Source organism: Anopheles moucheti, chromosome 2 (assembly GCF_943734755.1).
Source record: "Anopheles moucheti chromosome 2, idAnoMoucSN_F20_07, whole genome shotgun sequence".
Taxonomy (NCBI): domain Eukaryota; kingdom Metazoa; phylum Arthropoda; class Insecta; order Diptera; family Culicidae; genus Anopheles; species Anopheles moucheti.
The window spans coordinates 63,964,093-63,987,917 of record NC_069140.1 but is presented as its reverse complement, the minus strand read 5'-3'; the positions used below and the strand labels follow the sequence as shown (position 1 = coordinate 63,987,917).

At 38.7% G+C, this 23,825-nt stretch overlaps 1 protein-coding gene across 1 annotated transcript; it reads right to left on the bottom strand.

Moving 5' to 3' along the window:
• Positions 1-381: 381 nt before the first annotated feature.
• Positions 382-23,825, bottom strand: LOC128297402 (uncharacterized). The gene is made up of 7 exons (XM_053033036.1): positions 22,762-23,825; positions 10,238-10,996; positions 10,018-10,144; positions 6,553-6,673; positions 5,974-6,050; positions 4,823-5,204; positions 382-3,683 (listed from the first exon to the last, which is right to left on the bottom strand). The coding sequence occupies exons 2-7, from the start codon at positions 10,793-10,795 to the stop codon at positions 2,192-2,194; spliced, it is 2,757 nt and encodes a 918-aa protein (XP_052888996.1). The 5' UTR covers positions 10,796-10,996; positions 22,762-23,825; the 3' UTR covers positions 382-2,191.

The window sequence follows — 23,825 nt, the reverse complement described above, 5'->3', positions numbered from 1 at the left end:
TTTGTTCCGGTTGGTTGATGGTTGTGCTGCTGCCCATATATTGAGACTGTAGTTACATTTTCTTATCTATTGCAATATACACGTGCGTTTAAAATTATTGATTATTTCAATATTTTTGACAATAAATTACACATTCTTACACATTACAAAAGCGAGGAGCAGTTTACCGATGGGTAGCGAATCCGATTGCCAATTGCCAATGCTGTAATCAGTTACAAAGAATGGCAACAAATGCGTATAACTCCATCCGTGGAACTGTACGAATGAATTACTTAGGCAAAAATTTGAAAAAAAACTTCAGCATAAATTGTTTTTGTTTTGAGAGAATGAAATGGAGCTAAACTAAACACGCGGTTAGATGATTGCAAAACGGACACAGTGGTTAATGGAAGTAAAAACAATTTCATTGTAAGAAATATTATGAAGTATAAATGGAGTTTGTAGGTCGGTGTTTTTTTTTTGTATTTAAAGATACGTTTGTATAACGTACGTCCACTCATTTATCTGTTATTTGCAGCATTTTTTGTTCAAAAATACAATTTATTTTGTGCAAATCTACGGGTTTCCTGCATAAGAGCAAGGATATCTTTGTTAAATACCAAGATAACGAGATCTACTCACAACAGTTTACCATACCCAGCAGATATAATAATACTGACTAACGTGAAAGGAAAGGATAGGCAAATGGTCCAATCTAACATATTAGCGACATTTTTGTTTAACCGGAACTATCTCACCTGCCAAAAGGATTCTATCCTGATGAATTTGACAATCCTGATCCTGAATGACAATCCTGATGAATTAGTTAGAATGCTTTTCCTTTCCTGAAGATGCTGGTCAATCTCTTTGGATAACAACTGGAGGGACTATTTGATTTGTTTGTCAAACCTGTCTTTAACGCTAAACCATATACCATTGGCCGATAAACAAGTTGACATTTAACAGAACCTAAGTCGACTGTTGCTGATTGTACTACAGGTGTATGTGTATGCGTGTCTTGGACGACTTGCTACCTTGCACTACATAACCGTGTTGAGTTCTGTACCCAATGTGTTAAAGTTCACGGTTCAGGGGCCAATAAATTCGAAGCTTCTCGTCCCTACATAGACAGGAATAGATGTACCAGTTCGTTCAAATTAATTCCTTCAACAATTGAACCTGCAGGATAAGTACAAACTAAAAGAAAAATTATGGTAGAAAATCGTTTGGTGAGCTACTTATTAATCGCTATAAAAATTATCACTCACAGACCTATGGTAAATGAAACCGGAGTACGACAAAACAATTATACAAATGAAGTGAGGCCAGAGACAACAAAAACATTTCCAAGATTGAACTATCATGTTTAAACCACCTTTATCTTCACTAAAATACACACATGAAACTGCTTACGACACTTGCGACACATAACATTTAAAACGTACGAAAGATATTGAGCGAATTGAACCTAACTTTAACTTAATAGGGGTGGGGCTTGGTGGCTTTTGTTGAGTTTTGAGGGGTTGACAAAACAAATGCTTCACAGTATCACAATATCCCTTCATAATTTCCGTTATATTCCATTGTTTTACTCTGGTTACGACGAATATGTAGCTCGTCGTACCACTGTAGTATCGTATAGCTTGCGAGCGGGAAAGCTATTCACGATCCTTTCTAACTCCTATTACCGTTTGCTACTTTATTATACCTTCCTATCACGTCATTCAAGCTACCATTGGCGAGAGTATGAATATCAATTCTAGTTCTAATCGCCTGACATGGCAATACAACAATTTTGCCAATCTGTACACATCTGCAGTACAACATTAACTGGTGAACCATGACGGTAAAGTTTTGGGGATTTTTTTTCTCATTTACCAAAAAAACGCAATCTTAATCTTAACATTCTTATCAGAAGAGAAATTGATAAACGAATATTTTAAGGGATTTTAATTTAAAACAATCAAATGTAAAACAACTAGAAGGTATGAGCTAAAAACATCACAAAAAACAATAATGTGAGTTCGGAATTAGTGATCGGTAGCGGACGATCTCCTAACCGGTTATATCGTGAATTGCACGTAACTGTACTTGAGCCGTAGAACAAGCATTTCTACTTCCTTTTTCATTTCCTAAACTACCTATCAACAGCTCCATCAAGTCCATACAAGCACTATGTGCCCACTTTATGTCTTTCCCAACTTCTTTAGCTTCAGTAGTACTCTTCGCATAATTCGGACAAGATGCGCTTTAGACTATCCAACCCGCGCAGGAACCCGCTGTCTGGACCATGATGTACCTTAACATTTGTGCTACTGCACAATGAAGCGCCTCCATTCTTGATCTCGAAAGTCGTGTGGGCGAAATCAATCATTCGTACGTCCGCCAAATTCCCTCCAGATGATCCGGTGCTCGCACCACTACCTATGCCTCCTCCCAGCGATCCAGACTTTGATTTGGAGCTAAGTTTCCGGCGCAACGGTATGGCGCAGGGACCATCGTTTGGTCTATTACTGTTGGCAATGTTGGCGGGACCAACAGATCCCCCGGTGCAACCGCTCTCTTTACCACGAAGTCGCTTGGAACTGTTGCTTGCTAACAATTTCTGTCGAAGCAATTGTCGATCCTCCTCATCGTCCACCTCGCCCTCTTCCTCATCGTCATCATCCACTTCCTCGTCTTCGTGATACCCGGCGTCGGAGTTGTCATGCTGCCCTTCCTCAAACGAGCTTCCATGTTCAACTCCACTTTGCGCACCATCAGTCATCTCCATCCTTGCACCGTGACTATCTCTAGGATTGTTGCCATTCGGTGTGCTGTTGTTATTACTAATATTGCTGCTCTGGTTCGCGAGCTTGTTGTGGCCGAACTTAATACTAGTGCTAAAATCCACTACACCGGCGCTTCCCATTCTGTGTTCTCTACTTTCGATTCGATCACAAACGCCTTCCCCACCAAAGCTAACTTCAAAATCAGAGCCAGCATCCGGTTCAACTACAGAGGAACTTTGCAGATGATTCGGCACCACAAATGCCGCAGCGTAATCGTCGCTGCTGCTATTACTGTTACTACTGTAGTTCATCCACGAGTCCATCGAGTGTGGACTGGAACTAGCGAGCGTTTGTACCGGGCAGGTTCCCCCCGTCGGCATAGGAATGGCATCACTTGGTGACAACGACCCTTCATCCGTGGGTCCTCCCGGATATATGGTTTCTTCTGATATTGGAACAAAAGGAACTGTCTTGGTATCAGGAATAAGAACATCGTGCGGACCGGGGCTACTACTGCGACTAATCCGTCTTTGCTGGTTGTTATCATTGTCCGTCACAACGCTGCGGAAGTGATGATCAGCAAAAATACCTCTGCTTGTACTACCATCGACACTAGCAGTTATCACTGGTGGTTGCAACATGTGAAGAGTGGTTGCTGCTGTTGTGGAGAGTGTGGTAGCCTTTGTTGCCGCTGCCATTGCTGCTATTGCCGTGGCCATAGACGATGATGTACGGCGTTGTTCGACAGACGCAGTCATGTTCGACGGTATTGGAGACTCTTCGTTTGAGGAGGACAACAGGTACTGCTCGATTGAGCTGTTCGAAGCGTCCGCATCATAGCAGCAGGAGTTTGATTCCGTTTCGAGCAAATGATAGTCCCCGCTGTAAGTCACGGGCATCTCTTCGAATCCTTCATAAACAATTAGCAGGGAACTGTGGATAATAAACGAAAAATAACACAATAAGTAATTCAGAAAATAAGACATTGATTAACTTACTGTAAACCTATTATGAACTATATAAATTATCAGCAAAAAATGAGTAAAGATACCTGTTCTTCGGTCGTACGGCCCTCGGCCGTCATAATGGAATAAAATAAATACATAAATAAAAATAAACACGTGTTCTTCGCTAGTCCTCATATGTTTTCTTTGCATTTATCCCTATAAAAATATACGATGCATTTGAAGTTTACTGTTATAGTGATAGTTTACTTTTGTGCTAAAATTTGTATATTTTTAATCGTTGATTGTTTTCCTAATTTTTATTATGCAGTATTGGTTCACTAGTTTTACCTATAGTGATATTCCTTCTCCTTTTTACTTTTTTCCTTATCTTTTTCTCTTCCTTTCTCGTCGGTTAACTTAAATTGAATAACCTTTAACTACATCACTAACTTAAAATATCCTCTTTCTGCATTTTGCTATCTCGAAAGAATTTAGCTAGGTTTTTGACAAGTTATTTTCATAAACACATGGAAATACTGTAAAAATGTTGAAATTGTATTTTCTATTCTTATCTTTCCACGGCCTAATCCTCATCCTAAAGGGTTGGAAAGACCTTTTAAAGTTTATTAACCGGGTTTGCGTCCCATGACTAATAATGCCCTAGTCCTTGTCCGATTGTATTTTAATTATTGTATTAATGTTGTTTTCTAACTACTTGCATCCGTAAAAGTTGAAGCATTTGTTTTCTAGACTGTTTTCTATGTTCTTCTAGGCTCAATCGGTACTTATATTTCTTTTTGTCTCTTTCGTTAAGTTAGGTCCTCGGTGTATTTTGATATTTTTCTTCAGAGTAGATTTTAAAGAATTTTTATATAAAGATGTATTTTTATGCCGTCCGAGCCGAAGAACTTTAGGAATCAAAAAACATGGTTTTAGTTAATTTGGTTCAAGTTTATTAATTGAAATAATGCTCTAATAGAAAAAATACTATCGACGATCTAAAATTGTTAATGAATATAGTTTACTCAACCATCGAATCTATAGATGGGCATTGAATGAAGAGTTTTTCGTTTGGTTTATTCGTCTTTCTTCATCATAAATATGAATAAATACATAAATACTTACCAAGAGTAAAAGCGATAACTCGACTGTTTCTCGATAACACGTCGTAACTGCTCCAATTTGCCTAACACTTTTGCAATAACCTTCACCCGTAACCGGTAGCCATTATGGAAGAAGTTGTGTAGCGCACCTTTGAAACCGTCCTCAGTGAGTTCACGGCCCCAGTACTTGTCCCGCTTCATGTAATGATCAAGATTTGCTTGGTAAACCTGCATGCCACAAAGCCGTACTCCTAGCGACGCGGAGGTACTGGCCGCACATTTGGCCATTTGTTTGCTACGTTTTTCAGCCGACGCATCATCACCGTGTTGCCGGGTACCCATCTTCAGGTCCAGTATGCAAGGGTTTCGATAAGCGGAAGTAATGTTTTCCAGCATCAAAAAATCTGCTCACAAATCCGCAGGGCCAATGAAAATAAAAGAGAAAATACAAAATAAAATTACCATTAGAACAATGTATTGCTGCTATACAAGGCCACAGTGCACAGAAAATCAGCCGTTGAAGCTCCTTCGCGGGAAACGATGACAGCAAAAGCTAAAAAAAACACGATGCGAATTTGTTGCCGGTGAAGATGACGACAGAAGTGTATATATATATGTATATATATATATAAATATATATTACTCGGACCAATGGTTAACTCGATGCCTGTTTTATTTGTTAGTTGTCAGTTTCCGCAAAAGAAAATAAAACATTTCTTGCACAAAAAGTGATACAGGAACGAAGTTTTCTATAAAATCAAGAATAATTTTACTTCAAACATATTTTCAATCAGTAGCGTGTTATAATTCTGATCTAGGTGTGAAAGTGAAACCCCACTTCACTATCGATAGGCCGACTTCAAGCACGGATTGTATGTTGGAAAAATATTAATGGTTGAAAAATATTAACCCATCTCTTTAATGATGTATCGATTCGATTATCAAAAAAACTGAATATAATCAGTTTACAGGTTACGTCAAAAAATACACAAAAGTGTGAATGTTTTGAAAGCGAAGCGATGGTTTGCGATTGATTTGTTTTGATGAGCAAGTTTAATGAAAGAACAAGAAAACATGAACTGAACAGTAAGATCTCCATCTTACACCAATCGCATTAAGCGATGGAAAAGCCTGTTCGCGGGTGCTATGCTTTAGAGCGTATGCTATACTAACATTGTTTATTAGAGTTGTCTATCTGTGCAATACTTTTTAACACTTCGGAAGGTATTCCATTTTTATGTATTTTCATCCTGCAAGTAGAAGAGTAGAGAAAAAATCTTGATTAGAACCGGACTGTACTTGAGAATAGTGCTAATGTAATATTTGACGAATGAACCTTTACGTGTTGCGGGTTGTAAAGAACGTATATGCACATATGCCCGGTTATGTTCGATCATAGTATAGGAAAATTGATTCTGCGTATCAACTGAATATCCATTCATAAAATGGAAATTATATTTATGTGACAAACCAATACATCGATTGGTACCAAACGAATTCAGTGGTGCTAAGAACACAGAATTGTTCATTACGACAGACTTTCTTCTGTCCTTCTGACCATATCCAAATAGTAACCATGGCCTTTTTATAATCATATCCGAACTAATCCGAGACGTAGAACCATGACAGCCCGTACTGCTATATCAATGCGACTTCATCATACACAGAATTAGTATTTCGAAATATATGCGCTCTAGTGAAAAGAGCATTTATATTAGGCGTGTGTAATTATCCTTATCGCTTCCTACTAACCGTAACACTTCTTCACGTTTTCTCTTCGATGCTGCAGTCTTTCGTACAGGATCATCCCGGAAGCTGGGTGAGTAACGTTTTTCAAGCTTAGAACCACCCATAGTAGTAGCTTGCATCACACCTGCAAATAAAAGAAATATTGTTTTCATTAGATATAAAAAAAGAAAAAGAAAATTTGTTTTCATTAGATATAATATAAATATATTTATAAATACACAAATAACTTTAAAGACCGTCAACTCGAATATTTTCCGAAATACGTAATTTTTTATAATAATCGCAGTAATTTAAAATTTACATATATTTACATATTGACATATATATATTTACATCAATATCAAGATCTATGATTTTTTGCTTTTTTGATTTGAACGTTTATTTTTATTTCTGAATGTCTTACAAAATGGAGGCGCCTAGTTATGTTTAGCTAATTTCCTGCAGTTTTCAATGTTATATATATTGATTGGAATATATGCAACCAATTACACCAATGTGCTAACTTTATTTAATATTAATTTTATGTAAAATAATACAACCATGTATTTGTAGAACAATCATTAAACTACTCATCTAAATTATAGTTTACCAATGTTAGTTGCATTCGAAACGTCATGATTGTGCAAAATACTGGTAGAAACACAATTAACATCCGCCTTTACAATACAGCCCTTTAGTTAACGAAACACATTATCCTTTTGTATATCTTGTATATTTTAGCTACCCATATGAGTAGCTAAAATCTAACTTAATCAACAAAAGGATCTAATATTTTAGAATAAGGCAAATAAAAGGACAACAGTTTCCCTAATTCTCACAATATTATGATTATCGTTTATTATACGATAGAATAAGATATAGAATAGATAAGACTATAGAATAAGATAAGATTGTACGAAATTTTAATGCTTGCTAATGCGTGATTATTTCATAATAAAACGCGACACATGGAATAAACCGGATGTGGTATATGCGTTTTATTTCCACCGTACTAGAAAAGTGGTTTTGTGCTCATCATAAACAACACAACAAATTGCTCTTATTGGCGAAGCAGCCAGAGACACTCAAAGTTATGGCTGGAATGTTATTTCACGAATAGGATAGTTCCCATACATACAAGATGCTTGAATAAAAAACATACATGAATCGCATAAAGCGCTAATGTTTTAACTGTGCTATCGATTCGCGAACTTCTCCAATTCCAACAATCATAGTCAAGTGTGGTGCACTTGTGTAGAAGTAGCCAAGCATACGCTCAAGCAACTAACACAACTATCGTATCGTAGCTATAATAAGAATATGTTTCTACTTCTATATACTACGACCTCGGCGTGCCGAGGGTCTGGACTGATGGATGAGCTCGCGTTATAACTGTGCAGACGTATGAACGCTACTTTTAGTATCCAAAATATGTGTTCCTCTTTCCAACGGAAGAAGGAATTTAAAACATTTTTATCAAAATTTATCCCCCAACAGCACAACAGCAAAAAAGGCAATTTATTAAACAGTAATTTGAATTAACATACCTTCAAAGATCTGCCACGTGCTCTTTCTGGGAAACACGTTGCATACATGTTTTTCTTAAAGTATTGCATCCTATAGCGTACATTCAAACTTAAATCATATACGCTATACAATACAGGGGGTAGCCATAGCCATATTTATATCCATATTCAAGAACTTGTTTGTATGCATACATAAACTATAGCAACATTTTACTGCTGAAAGATTGATAGTAATTCTACCAGTATGTATGTATCTACGCTACTATGTATTACAACCTTTTGAATGCAATATAGACACAAAAGGTAATGTAACCAAACCTATGGAGCATATGGAGCACCTGGATGTTTTGCATTATTTTACTGTTCCCAGTTTTACTGCTAAGGTGCTATACTGTTGTTGTATATTTAAGCACTGCATGAAGAACGCGTTAAGGGGCATCCTATCCTTTCCGTGAAAACAAACGTACTATGTACTTTGCCAACAACACTCAACAATCTGTAGCCAGCCGAGAACGATGACTTCACACAACAACAGTCGGCAGAATGACCTTCACAACTACACGTCGACTGTTGCCAGGAGCGAAGCAATAAATGTATCCAATCATATACTTCGCCAAGAATACATTCACCAGGTTTGGCGGTACTGGATGGCATATCGATGTAGGTTGGAAAGGGTGAGAGGTGTACGATCGTTGAGAAAGTAAAGTTTTTTTTACCGATACATTTCTTTACTCACAGCAGCTGCTGGTATTCATAAACTTTGCTATTTCATCCCATACATACAGTGGAGATGACACAGTTCAGAGAGGTTTGCCGAGAGTTGAGTGGTCGAAGCCATTGCTGTTGTCAACGTCGCAACGTGGGAAAATTCCATTCAACGAAAGACAGAACGGCAATGGGTCAACAGGGAATGCGTTCTTTTCCACAAAAACATCTGTTTTGTAATTGCTTCCAGGTACAAACAATTTGTGTAAAGACCAAGAGACTAAGCCCTACTGAAGTGTACCTGACAAACACAATAAATTTCTTCAATACAAATACGATAACTGACTGATAACTGACTAATGACCAATAACAAAGGACAATAGAAATCCAATCCAATCAAATGTAATATACCTTGGGGAAAAAATATCATGAATATATACAATAAAACAACATTATAAAAAAACAAGAAAAACGATACACAGCGCTTTAAAAGGCAAGTGTAGCCATAATCACTGAAAACCTCTATAAGCTTAATAAAAAAGCTATTTCACAAGATAAATATCAAGAGACGTGACAGCAAAAAGCATGGCAAATACAAAATGTATGCTCTTCTTCTTGTTCGTCTTCTTTGACTCTTGTCAACTGTTAATCAGATTTTGGTCATTTTAACTAAGTAATTAAGAATACCATTGAAAACCATGATGCACACAAGAATGGTATATGCATAAGAAATCGGTGACCGCTGATCGAAAATTACTCACGCACGGCACGCGAATTTTACGCACCTTTAATTTTAAATAAGGAAAACTTTTGCGAATGAATCAACAAACCGCCTACATCCTACATCCTATGCAATAATCGATCTCCACATTGCTGTCTATCTCAACATTTCCAGAGCGCCATGTAACCTGTGCTACTACTGCTTACTTGACAGAAGATGCAAATATGTAAAGAAAACAATCTCGCCCAACGAATGAAAACACATCGCTTAAGTGAAGAGATTCTAAATGTCTAAGAAGCTGTTCAGTACGTATTTTCCATCAACCCTCCCTTGCTCTCGGGGCAGTTTCCACGCATCGTGGCCTGTACATTCCGAAGTGGCGCCAGTCAGTTGACATGAGTGACCATAAAAAAAAAAACAAATTCAAAAATAGCATGCTGTTCACCACAGACTAGCGTAGCCTGTGTGAAGCAAATAAAACTTGGAAAAATGATCCTGAAAACCAATCAAAAGTGAATCATCGAACTGTCCACTTACCCCTGTACTTTGGAACAAACTGCTGTATATCGCTGGGAATGTTTTGATAGAACTCGAGTTCTCGAAGGTTAAGGGGCTTGATCACAGTGCTCTGATTTAGTAACAGAAGCCTCGTGTGGCCACCAACCTGCAATGAAACGTAAAATGAACATTGTAAAATTGGTTGTAGTTGAATGAGAACGTTGTTCCGCCTGTTAGTAAACTCGTCTGGCCATCTTACCTGATTATTGAGAGGATACAGGGCGATCTCATCCTCGTCGCTTTCGACATCATGGTGTGAATGCTGCTGGTGCTTTTGCTGTTGTAGTTGATTATGGGGGTGAAATGGCAGAGTCTGCAGTTGATGGTGGTGCTCTTGTTCATGATGATCTCCAGGTCCGGTGCGCAGTAGGTGTTGTTGAAAGCTACCGTTGATGTGTTTTCCGTTATTTTGTCGAACTTCAAACTGCTGAGCCCGTTGCTGTTGCTGGACCTCTTTCAAGTACGTGGTGATGTTGTCACTCTTCGTTACATGGAAAGCACCGGCAACATTCGACCGTTCGTAACGAAGGGACTGATGTTGCGGCGATTGCTGCTGCAGTTGAAGCTGTTGGGCAACATTGTTATACTGTGCAGATCGCGACTGCTGATGCTGATGGTCATGTTGCTGTTGCGATTGCTGTTGCTGATGGCTACTGGCATGGTTGTGGAAATTAACTTGCTGCAAATTTGTAGGGACATGTTGCGCCGTAGTATGTTCAATATCTCCCATGCCCCAATCACCCAGAAAATATACCATACCCTTATACCACAAATCTTATTCTCGGTCGGTTTAATGCTATTTGCGCCGCCGAAACTGTGAGTATTTAATCGATTTTGCGAAGGATAGCAGCGTCGATAATGGCGAGATAGCTATCCTCACAGCCGATTTTTTTCGCCTAAGTTTGGGTCAGATATTTTTCTGAGACAAAAGATGGGTTGGTATTGAACGGGTGAAAAACTGCGAACGAAAAAAAAAAGTGATTACGTTATTGAAATTATTTTCACAAGCATTAAAAAAATATATTGTCACTAGCACTGCATGTTTTATTTAAAAATATAACGCTTCAAATGCTGTCTTTTCCGATCGAACGCGGTTTTTACTAGTCGTGCTAGCATGAAATTGAACCAATTATAACATACCAATAGTATAATGCGATATACCTTATAGGGATGCTAGAAATGGTCATAAATTATTATCACCTTCACAACACACCACTTCGACGTTTAATAACTTCTCAGAATTATCTCTAGTTGATTGTTGGGCATTTTGCCAATCAACAACGGTAATCTAGTTTTACAATCATCCACACTCTAATGTATTCCTTTTGATTGACAACTCAGAAATGATGTATAAAAAACCACTGTGTTTTCATCGTTAATCTTGCACACGTGGAGGATGAAAACAAGATAGATAGAACAAAACGAGCTAGCGTGTGTAATAAATGACGATTGTTTACGACAAAAAGACGAAAAGTTTGAATGTCGTAGTGTAACGATACACTTTTTGGGAACGATTGAATCATCAAGGTATGTCCTAAAAATACAAAACAGCCCAGTAAGAGTACATCTGCGACCCTTGGAACATAGAATGTGCCGCACATCAACACTATGTACTACCAGGAATTAGATGACCACCATCGGGGTTTGGCCGTCACTGTACGATAAGTTGCCCATTTTCGCTGAACCCGAACCCGGCAGCACCAAAGCCACTGCTCACTCACTGATTCAACGGCACTTGCAACCGGTGTGATAAAATGCATCCCCCACTGCATTCGCGTGCATCATTAAACACTTACGTAAGTTTGTCGTAGATTGCATTCGATTCGCAATCCGAACACGTTCAGGCGACAGCGATGGCGACGAACGACCCTACCCTTTGACATTACACTCACTGGCATGCACAAGCGACCCGCTCGAAAACACAGTTAACCACGCGTATACAATCGGCACAAGTAGCGAGGAGAACTTCCAAGATGTCGTTCACCTCCTCTGAATGTTTTTTTTTTATGTTTTACTTAGTATCCCTGGGGGATCCTTTCTTTGAATGTGACCGTTACACCGTTTGATCTTGCAATTAAGAAACCCGTTTAAATCATTTCTAACCCAACCGCAGACAACGTAGTCGAGGTAATCGAGGTAACAGACTGATACGAACTGGTCGAAACTTGACTCCACACTCGGATGCCATGGGTCGACTAGAACTGAGCGAGATTTACGTTGTTTCTATCTCTCAATCGATTGCTCCCACTACAACGGTTTGCTTTTTTTTATCCTGTACAACATCTCAGAGAGGATCGTGGTTTTGATTTTGTTTTAGCTTTGGTGGTTGATGATTAAATTTGTATCCCACAGACACACACTACCGTTAATGTGTTGTGCCGCATTGTAGTCGGTGCTATTTTAGGATTTCTCCACGTTGCACCAAGAGAGGCTCGCGTTCACACATTCAACCAAGCGCAAGTTGCCTAGTTGCACGCGCACGTCCTTTTACAGGGCGGAGGACACACACGCCGCATTTCAACAGTGGCTACCTTCATCAATAGCGAAAGCAAGTCAACGAAAGTGTCATCGGTGTCAGCGGCAGCACTTGACAGTGGTTGGACTTTTCGACATTGCGGCAATCACTCGCGTATTTTGCGAGCGACAAATGTCGACCGTAACAGTTCCCCTTGTGACAGAAGCTGTGCGTTCCATATTCCAAGTACGATCGTCTCGGATGGTTACAGCGGAACATGTTACTGTCAACATCATAAATGGTCGAGGTATGGGGTTTATGTATGGATACATTTTACAATTTCAAACCATCCGTAACAAGTACACGTGTCTCGAAATGGAATAAATCTCTCACCACCAGAACAAAGAAACTGGCTTCTAAACGCAAACTGCGGAAGCTGACTGTTCCGCCCCCGGGGGTTCAAGGATGTTTCAGGTGTCATTGTGGTATGCTGTCGCGATCAATCACCAGCCGTTAGATGGAATTTAAATGTGAAACGAAGAAGACGCTACCCTCAAGGAACCCACCCAACCTCAGGGGGATCTCTAGAAAACAGAACACTGTCTTCTTGGTAACAGATAACAGGGTCTCTGTTAATCACAGTGACCAATGTTTTCAACTATACACCTCTGTTCCGTTATGCTTTGTTCAACTTCCGCCCCACACATGTGACACAATGTGCCACCCCCACCATGCGTCTCCATCACAAACACACAACGCATACAGAAGCGCAAAATTACTAGCGGGCATCAAATGGACTTCAATCAGCTGATCCGTCGTTATACGTAGGGAACCGCTTTGTGTCAGGTTGCGTTCAAGCTAGAATTACAAACACCATACAACGGCCTGCTCATTGTAGCGAAGGTGAGCGATCAAAACAAACATAGACAGCAATGCGCCACTACCCAAACCCCGGTAGACGATTCGACTGACCACGAGACGATCGCATGCCGGGAGAAGGCGAAAAACCCGAAGTGGGAGAACCGGATCGGACGGAGTTCGAGTCCGCTAATCGGCATCATATGTTTGGCGATACCGGAAAGGTAGTAATTGTGCGCACGAGGTACCGCGTGCGAATCACACCGTCTATCTCAACCAGACTTCATACGCTTGCATGATGGCGGCACCGAAGTAGCTCCTAGCCATATTGGAAGATGCCGCGCGAAGGAAGTTGATAATGGTTAAACGGTGAAGTGGATCGTGCGAGGTGAGTAAGCTGATAAAGGAAGGCAGTTGTAAAACAAACAACCGTTAAACAGCTACTTCATGAGCGAATGGAATATTTTTCCTCTAGCACAAACGTTGGGTTAGCACAATAGTTTTTGTTTAGTATGCTAAGCGTGGTAAGTTGACAAATAATAAAAGAAAAATATGAACCATGTCATGATCGCGCTGTTCTCCCCAAATGCAACAGCTATAAATATGTGTTAGCTGTGATTCTGTTCCGACTCCGAGAGAAAATCTGCTCATCCCAACAACGGGAGAATAGCAACCAACGGACTGTGACCATTCTTTACGAACAATAAGAGAAGCAAAGGAGATTAATTCAGATTGAACCGGAACGCCTCGCAAGTGTTCTTACGCTCAGCGTAAAGACGGAAAATTATTGCTGGTAAAACAAAACGACCATAAGCCATCAGTCATCACACGAAAGGACCAGACCAAAATCCCATCCGAACAAATCCCCCGCAGCCAAGGACTGACTTTCCGGCTACGTAGTAAAATTAAGTCAAGCGAGCCAGAAATGGCAGGCATATGACCTAGTAGGACGTTACGCACCAGAGAGAGAGAGAGAGAGAGAGAGAGAGAGAGAGAGAGAGAGAGAGAGAGAGAGAGAGAGAGAGAGAGAGAGAAACTAAGCGGCCAGCTGATTGCAAATGAACAACCCTTTGGGCTCATGTTCAAAAGGGAATTCCGATATGTTGATCATTCGAGGCGGCGATTTAATCTCTGTTCTGTTAATATTGATTATTAGTTTGACATTATTACAGTGAGACGATAAAAAAGACAGACTGTTGCTACAAGAAGCAAATAATCGTAAATGTATACGTAAGTCAGATCACAAGGGCGAAAGAAAACCAAATAATAACAACGACATTACACAACCAACTGATGTGCGCTTTAGAAGTGCAAGGGTTGCAACACACAAATGGCGACTTTGCGCGTGCTGTTCAACGAGCCTCTTCCGGCAAAGGTCCTGTAAGTGGCTTTCCCATCCAACAGACATCACGCCGACAGGAAAATCGTTTAAATCCCTATTTCCGTGCAGCATTGTGTGGCTGCAGCAAAAAACGTGGCGTAATTTGCAATGAAATTGCAACCGTCCCAAGAATAGAACGAACTAGACATTTACACATAGTCCCTCGTAACAGCGATTGTCCGCGTGGAGACAGTATAAAGAGCTTAAGTGTACCGTAAACTACTTAACAAATTGTCGCGCTTCTTTAAAGCACCGTCCTATATCATCCATAAATGCTACAAATATTAATTAGTCGGCACTCACAGCACGATGATAATAAAATTGAGTCATGTACAATACAATTCATCCGGTGAAAGCGTGCTATTGTGCACATTCGTTAAACATTTTGAACCCTTTTATGTAGGATTGAGTGTTTCAAAGTTGTTCTAAGATTTTGTGACGACATAATGTCTACATGACGTCACAGACAGGCGGGAAGGCATATGAATATGAGCATGTATTAGAAATTTGGCTACATAATAACAGCTGGCAGTTAACCTCGAAAAATATTCCTTTTGTTTTTCTTTATTAGATACAGGCCTTCAAGATTTTTAGCTAGCGATTGGAATGGTAAACTAGGGACACATAAACTGTGTTTGATTATTGGAACATATCCAAAATTCATCCACAAGAGGATAAAAAAAACATTAAACGTGGGATACAAGTTTCCAACGACTGAATCAGCGATAGAAATTATTTCAAAACTTGGTCTGTTTTACTTGGGGGGAAATTGTAATTGAAAATAAAATGGAAATGTAAAAAATAGTTTCATTCGACTCAAACGTTAGCACCGAAATATTACATATGATATGAAATATAACTTGAAAGGTAACTGTTCTGTTGATGATAGTTTTATGTATTTTGTTTTATATTTATCATGCCAACATCAAACTTTAGTTTCCCGTTTAAGTGATGTATATTATTAGGTATTATATTTCACTTTTATAATGTTTACTTATATGAAATTGAAAAAAAAAACACGAACAAAACTAGATGTAATAAAGAAAATCCCACTCGTTACTAGAACCCTTTCAAGGCCATGCTTTTTTACGAAAATATGGCCTCACGCGCCTGTTAAGTTTAATTACATTATGGCCAACGACTGGGAAAACAGGATAAATATTGCTGTCAACATCAGTTAAGCGATATGCTTAGAAACTCGAGGGTAACAACATCCGATCGCGTACGTAATCATTTGCGTTGGCTTAGTCATCTTACGGTAGAGTACTAGCAAACACATACTGGTGCTTAGTGTAAGGTTACTTCCGAGTCGTAGATAACAATAACGATGTTTATGCGTGTCAGACACAGCACCGACCATTCGAATTTTCGATGCGTTATGTGTGTCTGATGGGTTATTTTCGATTCAAATTCTTTCCATATTTGCGCTTCAAGCGGAAACACGTTTAAATGTAATGAAAGACATAAACGTGTCGAGAAATTATACTCTCTCGCTCTAATCTTGTTAAGTATAATCAATCGCCTTAATTCTATTTTTAGCAAATGATTTATTGGGAATTCAAGTTGCATTAAGGTTCTATCATAAAAACATATTTCAAACTTCTCAAACATATTTCTGCCATTGCAATTTAACAATTGGAAAAATGAAATGTAATTCGCAGTTTGTTTGCAGATAACTGCAACTTCGTGCCGAAGTTTTTTTTTCCTTTATGGCTTAACTATCCTTGTTTGACTTTGAGGAGACTAAACGCATAGCAGCGGTCGCGTCAGTCATACTGTCAAAAAAACAAATTTGCAAACAAATGGACGCTATAGAAAAAGACAAATTACTTAAACAGGGATGGTAATGGTGACATCAGATATGTTAGCACTCTCCGATTTGTGCGTACATTAGAATGTTTGACCAGAACATCTGGTGTCCATGATAACTGTACGACATATTGATCGGCTTTTTAGCATGCATTCAAGTGGTATCTTTCAATGCGCGTAATTTCAAGCATACTGCGTAACAATATTTGAGCCAAACACTAAAAGTATAGCATAAAGAATGTTTACAAGCAGAAAACGCGCGTGTACCGCCGTTATCATGGAAGGTTTTTATTTGCATTAATAACTACATGCCTCATTTGGCATGTCAAGTAACATATACTATGGCCCATGAATATAACTATAAACATTTTATACGCAAGCGGTTAAGCGGTGTCATCTTTTTCACATAGATAGGTCAGATAAAGGGGTTTGCCAAAATAAACAAAATTGTTCACCGCTGACTGCAAATGACATCCTCGAACCAGAACTATTTCAAAATACACTTTTACTTTTTATAAACAATCCTCCTCTGGGCTGTTCCGAATGTTATCCTAAAACTGACGCAACGTACGTCATTGAAATGGGGGAACGAAATTCGAAAAACAAAAATATTATTGTTCTCTTACCTGAGCCATCCTATTTTGTCAGTACACTACTGACTGTTCATGCAACCGAGGTTGGTTTATAAGATTATTTGAGGAAATAAATGAAATTTTCCTGGCAATATTGTGTACTAATCTTTCTTCAGGCGCAAGAAACTGGGGCATTAATCAGCTGGTTTCGTGTGGGGCTTGGCAAAACTTACAGTCCACGCAAAAGTCCCTCGCCACGGTAATAAATCTTGATAAGTTCTACAGTGTAACAGTGTTATCAGTTAAATTTTAGCAGACTTATGCTAAACAATGTAATCATTTCAATTCACTGTTTCACTGTATCGAAGTAAAAGCAAAATAAGATAAGGTGCTGAGTTTTTGTTTTTGTCTCCAATGATCAGATGTCGTTCTTGTTTGCGTTAGTGTATGTAATTGTGTACACGCGAAGAAGGCAAAGTATCATCTTACCACTACGAAATGAGCAAAAATATTTTCTATGCATTTAACGCTCAGTACAGAGTCGAACCATTGGTGGTCGAGCCCCTTATCAGATCAGTCAATAATAAGTAGCTCCTGGTGCCTTCTTCGAATTAGTGGCGCGAGGAATGTAACTAATAACTGCTAATCTGTGAAATAAATTCTTCCATTCGTCTTGCTTCTTCCTGTAGGCAGCCGTATGTTGATTATCTGTGGTTAGCCGTAATTATTGATTTGTAAGAAGACAGTAACTTCCTAGTTGTCTAATGTACGCCTTGTCCAAAACTAGTTTTGAATGTTGATAAAGTTTTTTTCCTTTCTAACAAATATTTCATGCAATTAAGCTTTTGGTAACAACGTGCGACTGTAATCCAAAGTTCGCCAAAAACCAAACCCTGGATCAACTACAACATTTGCTGGTAGAGAACACCATAGTCAACCAATGGTACCAAAGTGTATCTAAACAAACTTCGATCGCTATATTCCACCCTCAATGGGAACTGATTGTACTAGAACTGTATTTCAAGGCCGGTTTGTTGGTCTCAAACATAAAATCGTTCAAGAATCTATCATAAGTGTAATAGTTACTGCTCTGTTTTACTAATTTTTTCTAGTAGACATTGATTATGTACAAGAAAACAAGCATATGTAGATTCATCTATTCTACAATTAAACTACTTCATATACGATGTCGTGATGTGAAATAAAAAAAAATCTATGTCCTCAGCGATTGAAGTATATACATGTGGTTAAAAATAATTTGTATTTAAGATTTTAAGTCACGCAACATCAGATACGAATTTGTTTTTATTATTACTTTAAATCTTATACCTTCATCGTTTAATATATTAGTTTATGGATTAACAACAGCATTTTAGAAACAAAAAAATCTGTTAAAACATCTAACATCGCCGAACGCTAAGTCCGCTACGGGTTTTATAAATAGAAGGTTAATTATCATACAACAAAACCTTAAGGAACAACAAGCGCACACCCTTTTAAGAAGCCAAAACAAAATTGTGCTTTTAATTCTTTTTACGTACATTTTCGTTTTACCGACGCAGCATCCTGTACATCCCGTAGCGTTTAAAAACAAAACACATCGAACAGCGATTTGTTGTACCCGTAGAATAGCTATCTTTACAGGGATGGGGGGAAGGGGTTTCGTCATAGTTCAAACTTTATTTTTACACGATACAAAACAATAATTATGCAACAAGATTGCGTCGACGCGGGGGCTGCGTGCTAATGCGGCAGCACAGTCCTTCAACATTTATTTGTGTGCTCTTCAACGTGCTATGACATCGTTCTTAAATGAATTAAAGAACGTGCTACGATTTGCTTTTGTTTATTCTACTATTTTAAATTCATGTCTTTCTTTGATACTGTTATAAATACGATCGTTGTGATGAAGATTTTTTATTTGTACTTATTTGTATTTATTCTATTTTTAATTTTTTGTTTTTTTATTAACACTGGAATGAAAAAGTTCCAGAAATCATCAGCCATACCACAAATACAATAGTACGTTTAAGTAGCATTTAATAATTTCAAATAATTAATTACACGGCTACGCAACAGAACTGCGGGTGTACTCTCTGCGGGAATCTCTTGGGTGTTTTGTGCCGGCGGATTATTTGATAGCATCACTGGTTCCACTCGACAGAACTGGTACAAAATTCTATCCGAACCGTGACTATCCGGTAGGCAGTAAAAATAAATCTTTTCCCTCGAAAGTAACTCGTCGAGAGTTTTCCGATTAGTAGGATCCTATATAGAACCAATATCGAATGAAACCTATATCAAACTTTCATTCGAAGGAACCTACATCGAACGCTTCATCAGCATATTCAACTTACGTTCAAACCCCTCCCGGAGCATTCTCCCTTTGCACATTGAATAAACCATTTACTGGTGATATTTCAAATGAATCTTAATTTGCTGATAAAAATCTTACCGTCCTTTCGTTATCGGTCATCTCTTCATTGACCGACTCAAGACCGATCGGAGATTGTATTAGTCATCTTATCGCTCGCAATAGTGTCCTTCCTAATCACAAAGGGGGTCGCTATATCAGAATTGCATATTACGTCATATAAGAATTATAGCTTTTACACAAACACAAATACCGAAAACTCAGTAATGCTCTGTTAGTAGAAGACGATTGTTATTGTGTCAAGTCAAATAGGTCTTCTGGAACGCGGATCCGTCTATGAGTCGCAGCGAAACGCCTCAGTGCCGATCGAAATTTACCTTTACAATAGTAATAGACCTAAGACCAGTAGACCTTTTGGACCAGTCCTGTCCTGTGAATACCGGCGGTGCTACTAATACACCACCGCCTCAACACAAAACTAGGAATAAACATTTACCTGCGGCACGTCAAATAAAACCTAACGCTATTTTAAGACGCAAAGACCATTATTTATGCTTCAACTAGAAAGTTTGACAGCATTTACATCGATATTTACTCAAATACTGACAATTTCACGGATTGGGCAAACCATCTCGTCAAGTTCGTTTGTTGTTCTCCAGGTTTCAGAAATAAGTAAATCTGCGCTGAAAATTTTGATAGTAGCTCTGTATAACATCTTCTACAAATTAATACAAATTTTGTTTACATTTTTGTAATCTTGATGAGTTATAAATTTTTCACTAAAAAGTTTAACGAAAATGGGTACATGCCAAATAATTAATTTGACAGGAGATTTTGAATAAAAAACTGTAGTTAACTAGTAGTAGTTAACTCCAAATACACCAACATTTGAGTGATGCTCCATTGCATGAGTTTGCTAAGTGTGGCCCGAATGTCAAATCCGGCCCAATATTTGTCTACATTTTTCATCAAAATTTCGTTGGTCATCTTTTCCAAAGCAAATAATTCTCGGTCGGTCTGAAAGCTTACTAAAGTAGCTACAACACAAAGTCCATAACACATGTTATGAATGCAGTTGAAGGCACATGTGTGTAAGAGTTGTTCTACACACAAATCGAAACCTTAAAAACGCATGGCGAACATTGTGCGATCACAATTATGAAAAAAAGTTCGTGTACTAGCAGACGTTGAAAGGATCAACTACCTTTTATAAAAAAATAAAGCAAAAAATAAGAATTAAACAAAGAATTGAAATTTTTTTTCAAAATAATTTACGTTTTTCTAACGCAGCATGAAGTACTAACATAAGTATGGAGAAAGATACTACGATAATTTATCAACCGATATAACAACAATTGCACTCACAAAAGTGAGAAGTCTTAAGTAGTATAGATAAATGCAAAGATATTGAAATAAAGAAAAATTGTTTTGCTTTTCAGTAGCAAAATTAAATAAATATTTGCCATAAAAAGGTCTTGCGGTACACAATATGTAAATTTAACATTCTTCGTAATGGGGAACACATGTAGAGAATTACTATAAAACAGGCTGTTTTCAGTTTTAATTACTTCCTTGTTCCATTTGGCTACAAAACCCCCCTGAAGCGTCTATACCAGAGCTGAACAAACAGCCTTCAAGATGATATCTGCCGGAATATGTTACCAGGTACTGATAATTCATAGTAGCGGACCAAAACAGACAAAGGCACAAGTCGCAGTGACGTCACTGTTGGTTGGTATAAACACCCCATTTTATTACGTTCTGCGAAACAACACCAAGCAAAAGATAACGCCCGGGTCGTACACTGGGAGATCCGTCGTTTTGCTCTGTCCGTTTAGCTTATCTTGAGCTGGCGTGTGCCACCGATTTCTTGATTTAACCAGCCTGAAAGGGAGCCATCAAGATTCTAGAACAAAAATGTTCGATAAGGAGTACATTCTACCAAATAAAATAGATGGAAACGAATGCAATATAACACCCCAGAAGCAAAATTCAAACATTATCATCAATATAACACATCAAGTTCATCTCCTACCTTTGTGCAAGTGTATACTCTGTGAAAGGTTTGATAAAAAAACTGTCAAAAACAAACACACATCCACACAACATACCTCTAGAGCGGCGATGTCATGTGCGGACAATAATCCGGCGAAAATCACCGACAACCCTTAAATTAAGACCGACTTTTATTGAAATTGAGCACCAAAATATTATGACAGCAATATACACATGTCACATGTCTGCCTTTGGCACATTTTGTATACGGAGCGAAATCATAATATTAACGGTAAATTTAAAGACACTGCAGACGACCGGATTCAGTCACTCGCCAAGGTCGTGCTAACAGCAGAAGGAACCCAACTAGCTGCAGAAGCCAGAGATAACCTTTAGCTTTCTGTAGAACACACTCCAACTGTCCGCTAGGATTGGTTTTTATTCACGATTCAACTTCGTTTGACAACAAGCAACGAGTCACTTTTGCTTCCGGATATGATTCACATGTATGTTGATGAACCAGAATCGCAATCAAGAGAAAAACGTGGGAAAACGAAGCACTATAGACCATACGGTAGCAAACATTCCCACCATTAAATATGGGGATTCCCCTCAAGCCATTTTCAAAACGCATAGTGACACACAGTCGGGCAACCCCATGCTAAGACGTTTGAAAGTGAAAACCGCAAGTAAAGGTGCTCTCTTCTGTCGGGCTTTGGATCGATTTGACCAATTCTGGCAGACATTGGTTGAAAGGCCGTGCCATGGATTGTGTGCGTTTGTCGTGGTGTTTTCATAGATAATCTTTACCATTGTATGTTGTACAATGTACGCTGCGGCAGCATGAAAGAATGGGAACTTTTTATGATTTTGGACGTGCGCATGCCCAATAAGTGGTGTACGTTGAATTGCCCACAACCAATACTAGCACGTTACCGAGTGATCGATGAAAATATTTGGATGCCATTGATGCGATGGAATGTTTTGAGACAACGGGCCGTTACATGACCTAAGTTCAACTTTCTCATTACTGACGTTCTGGTATGATGACTTTTTGTTCACACATGCGATTGTTTTGTGTGCATCCAACTCGTACACTTACTATCATGACGGATTGAAACATGACGCACATACAAGATAAAATTAATCTTAAAACCTCAAGCAAGCCTTTTACACACAGATTATTAACGAAATTCGAGGCTTCGAAAAAGCTAAAGTAATACAACAATGATGTATAGCTACGTAAAACCAATCTATTGAACTATAAGATCAGACTAACCTTGGTTTTTCGCAATCAAATTCCAGTTCGTGTTCTGGTGTAGCAAGTAATATAACACCGCCTGACAGTTACTTCTTCGAACGCAAGCACGAAAGATGTTGGTCAGCTGGTTCCCTCCTAACACTTTAATTTATTTATAACTCCAACAACAGAAAACTGCTATTTTCATGCGTCAGTGTATTCTTTTTAGCACTTCTTGTCAGCTTTTTCAACACTTCACGAGCACTCAAACCCGTTCGCACATTGGAAATTTTCCTTCATTCAAGTACGAATCGTCGTTGGTGTTGATGAATTTAAACTTAAATAACAACAATCATCTAATTGACGCACCATATTTTCTCTACTTCTCTCCGTTAGTGAACATAATATTTCACAGTGAACATTTTGCCAAATCGTTTATCAGAACATTGTAACTCAAAGCAGCACCGTGAATGAATTCAACATAATACATGCAAGACAAACATATGTGCATATGCTCTCACTTTTCACTAGAAAATGCTTTCTTAGGAAATTCGATAATGTTTTTGGTCGACGAGCGAAGCAAAACCAAAACAAAGATCACACTGCAAAAAAAACCCGAATCGATCGCTCAAACGTCACATAGTAGAATAACTGGCAACACGGCCTTTCTTTGATTCACCACTACCACTGCACTAGCTTACTGCGCCTTACACACACCTTAACACACTTTGCAGCCTATGCGATATCCGATTACAGCTCTCGTCAGGCCTGTTGTACACTTTTTTATCAAAAATATTGTTACCTAAATCCTAACAGATTTGACTGTACTTCACTGAACACTGCAAATTTGTCTGCCAATATGCAGCTCGGCTGGTTTACGGACGTTCAATAGATGGTGCTCGTCATCAGCAGCTCTCAGCTCCACTTTTTCACAATGGCTGTCCGTGGTAAATGGATCAATTCGAATGGAATCTGTTTCCGTGCGTTTAAAACGATCCCGCTAGTGGAATTGCTTGTTGCACGAACGCGTAGAAACGAGTGCGTTTGGTTGAATAAAAATTCGTGGCTGCAATGAGGGGATTTTTTCTTAATTTTCCAAGAAA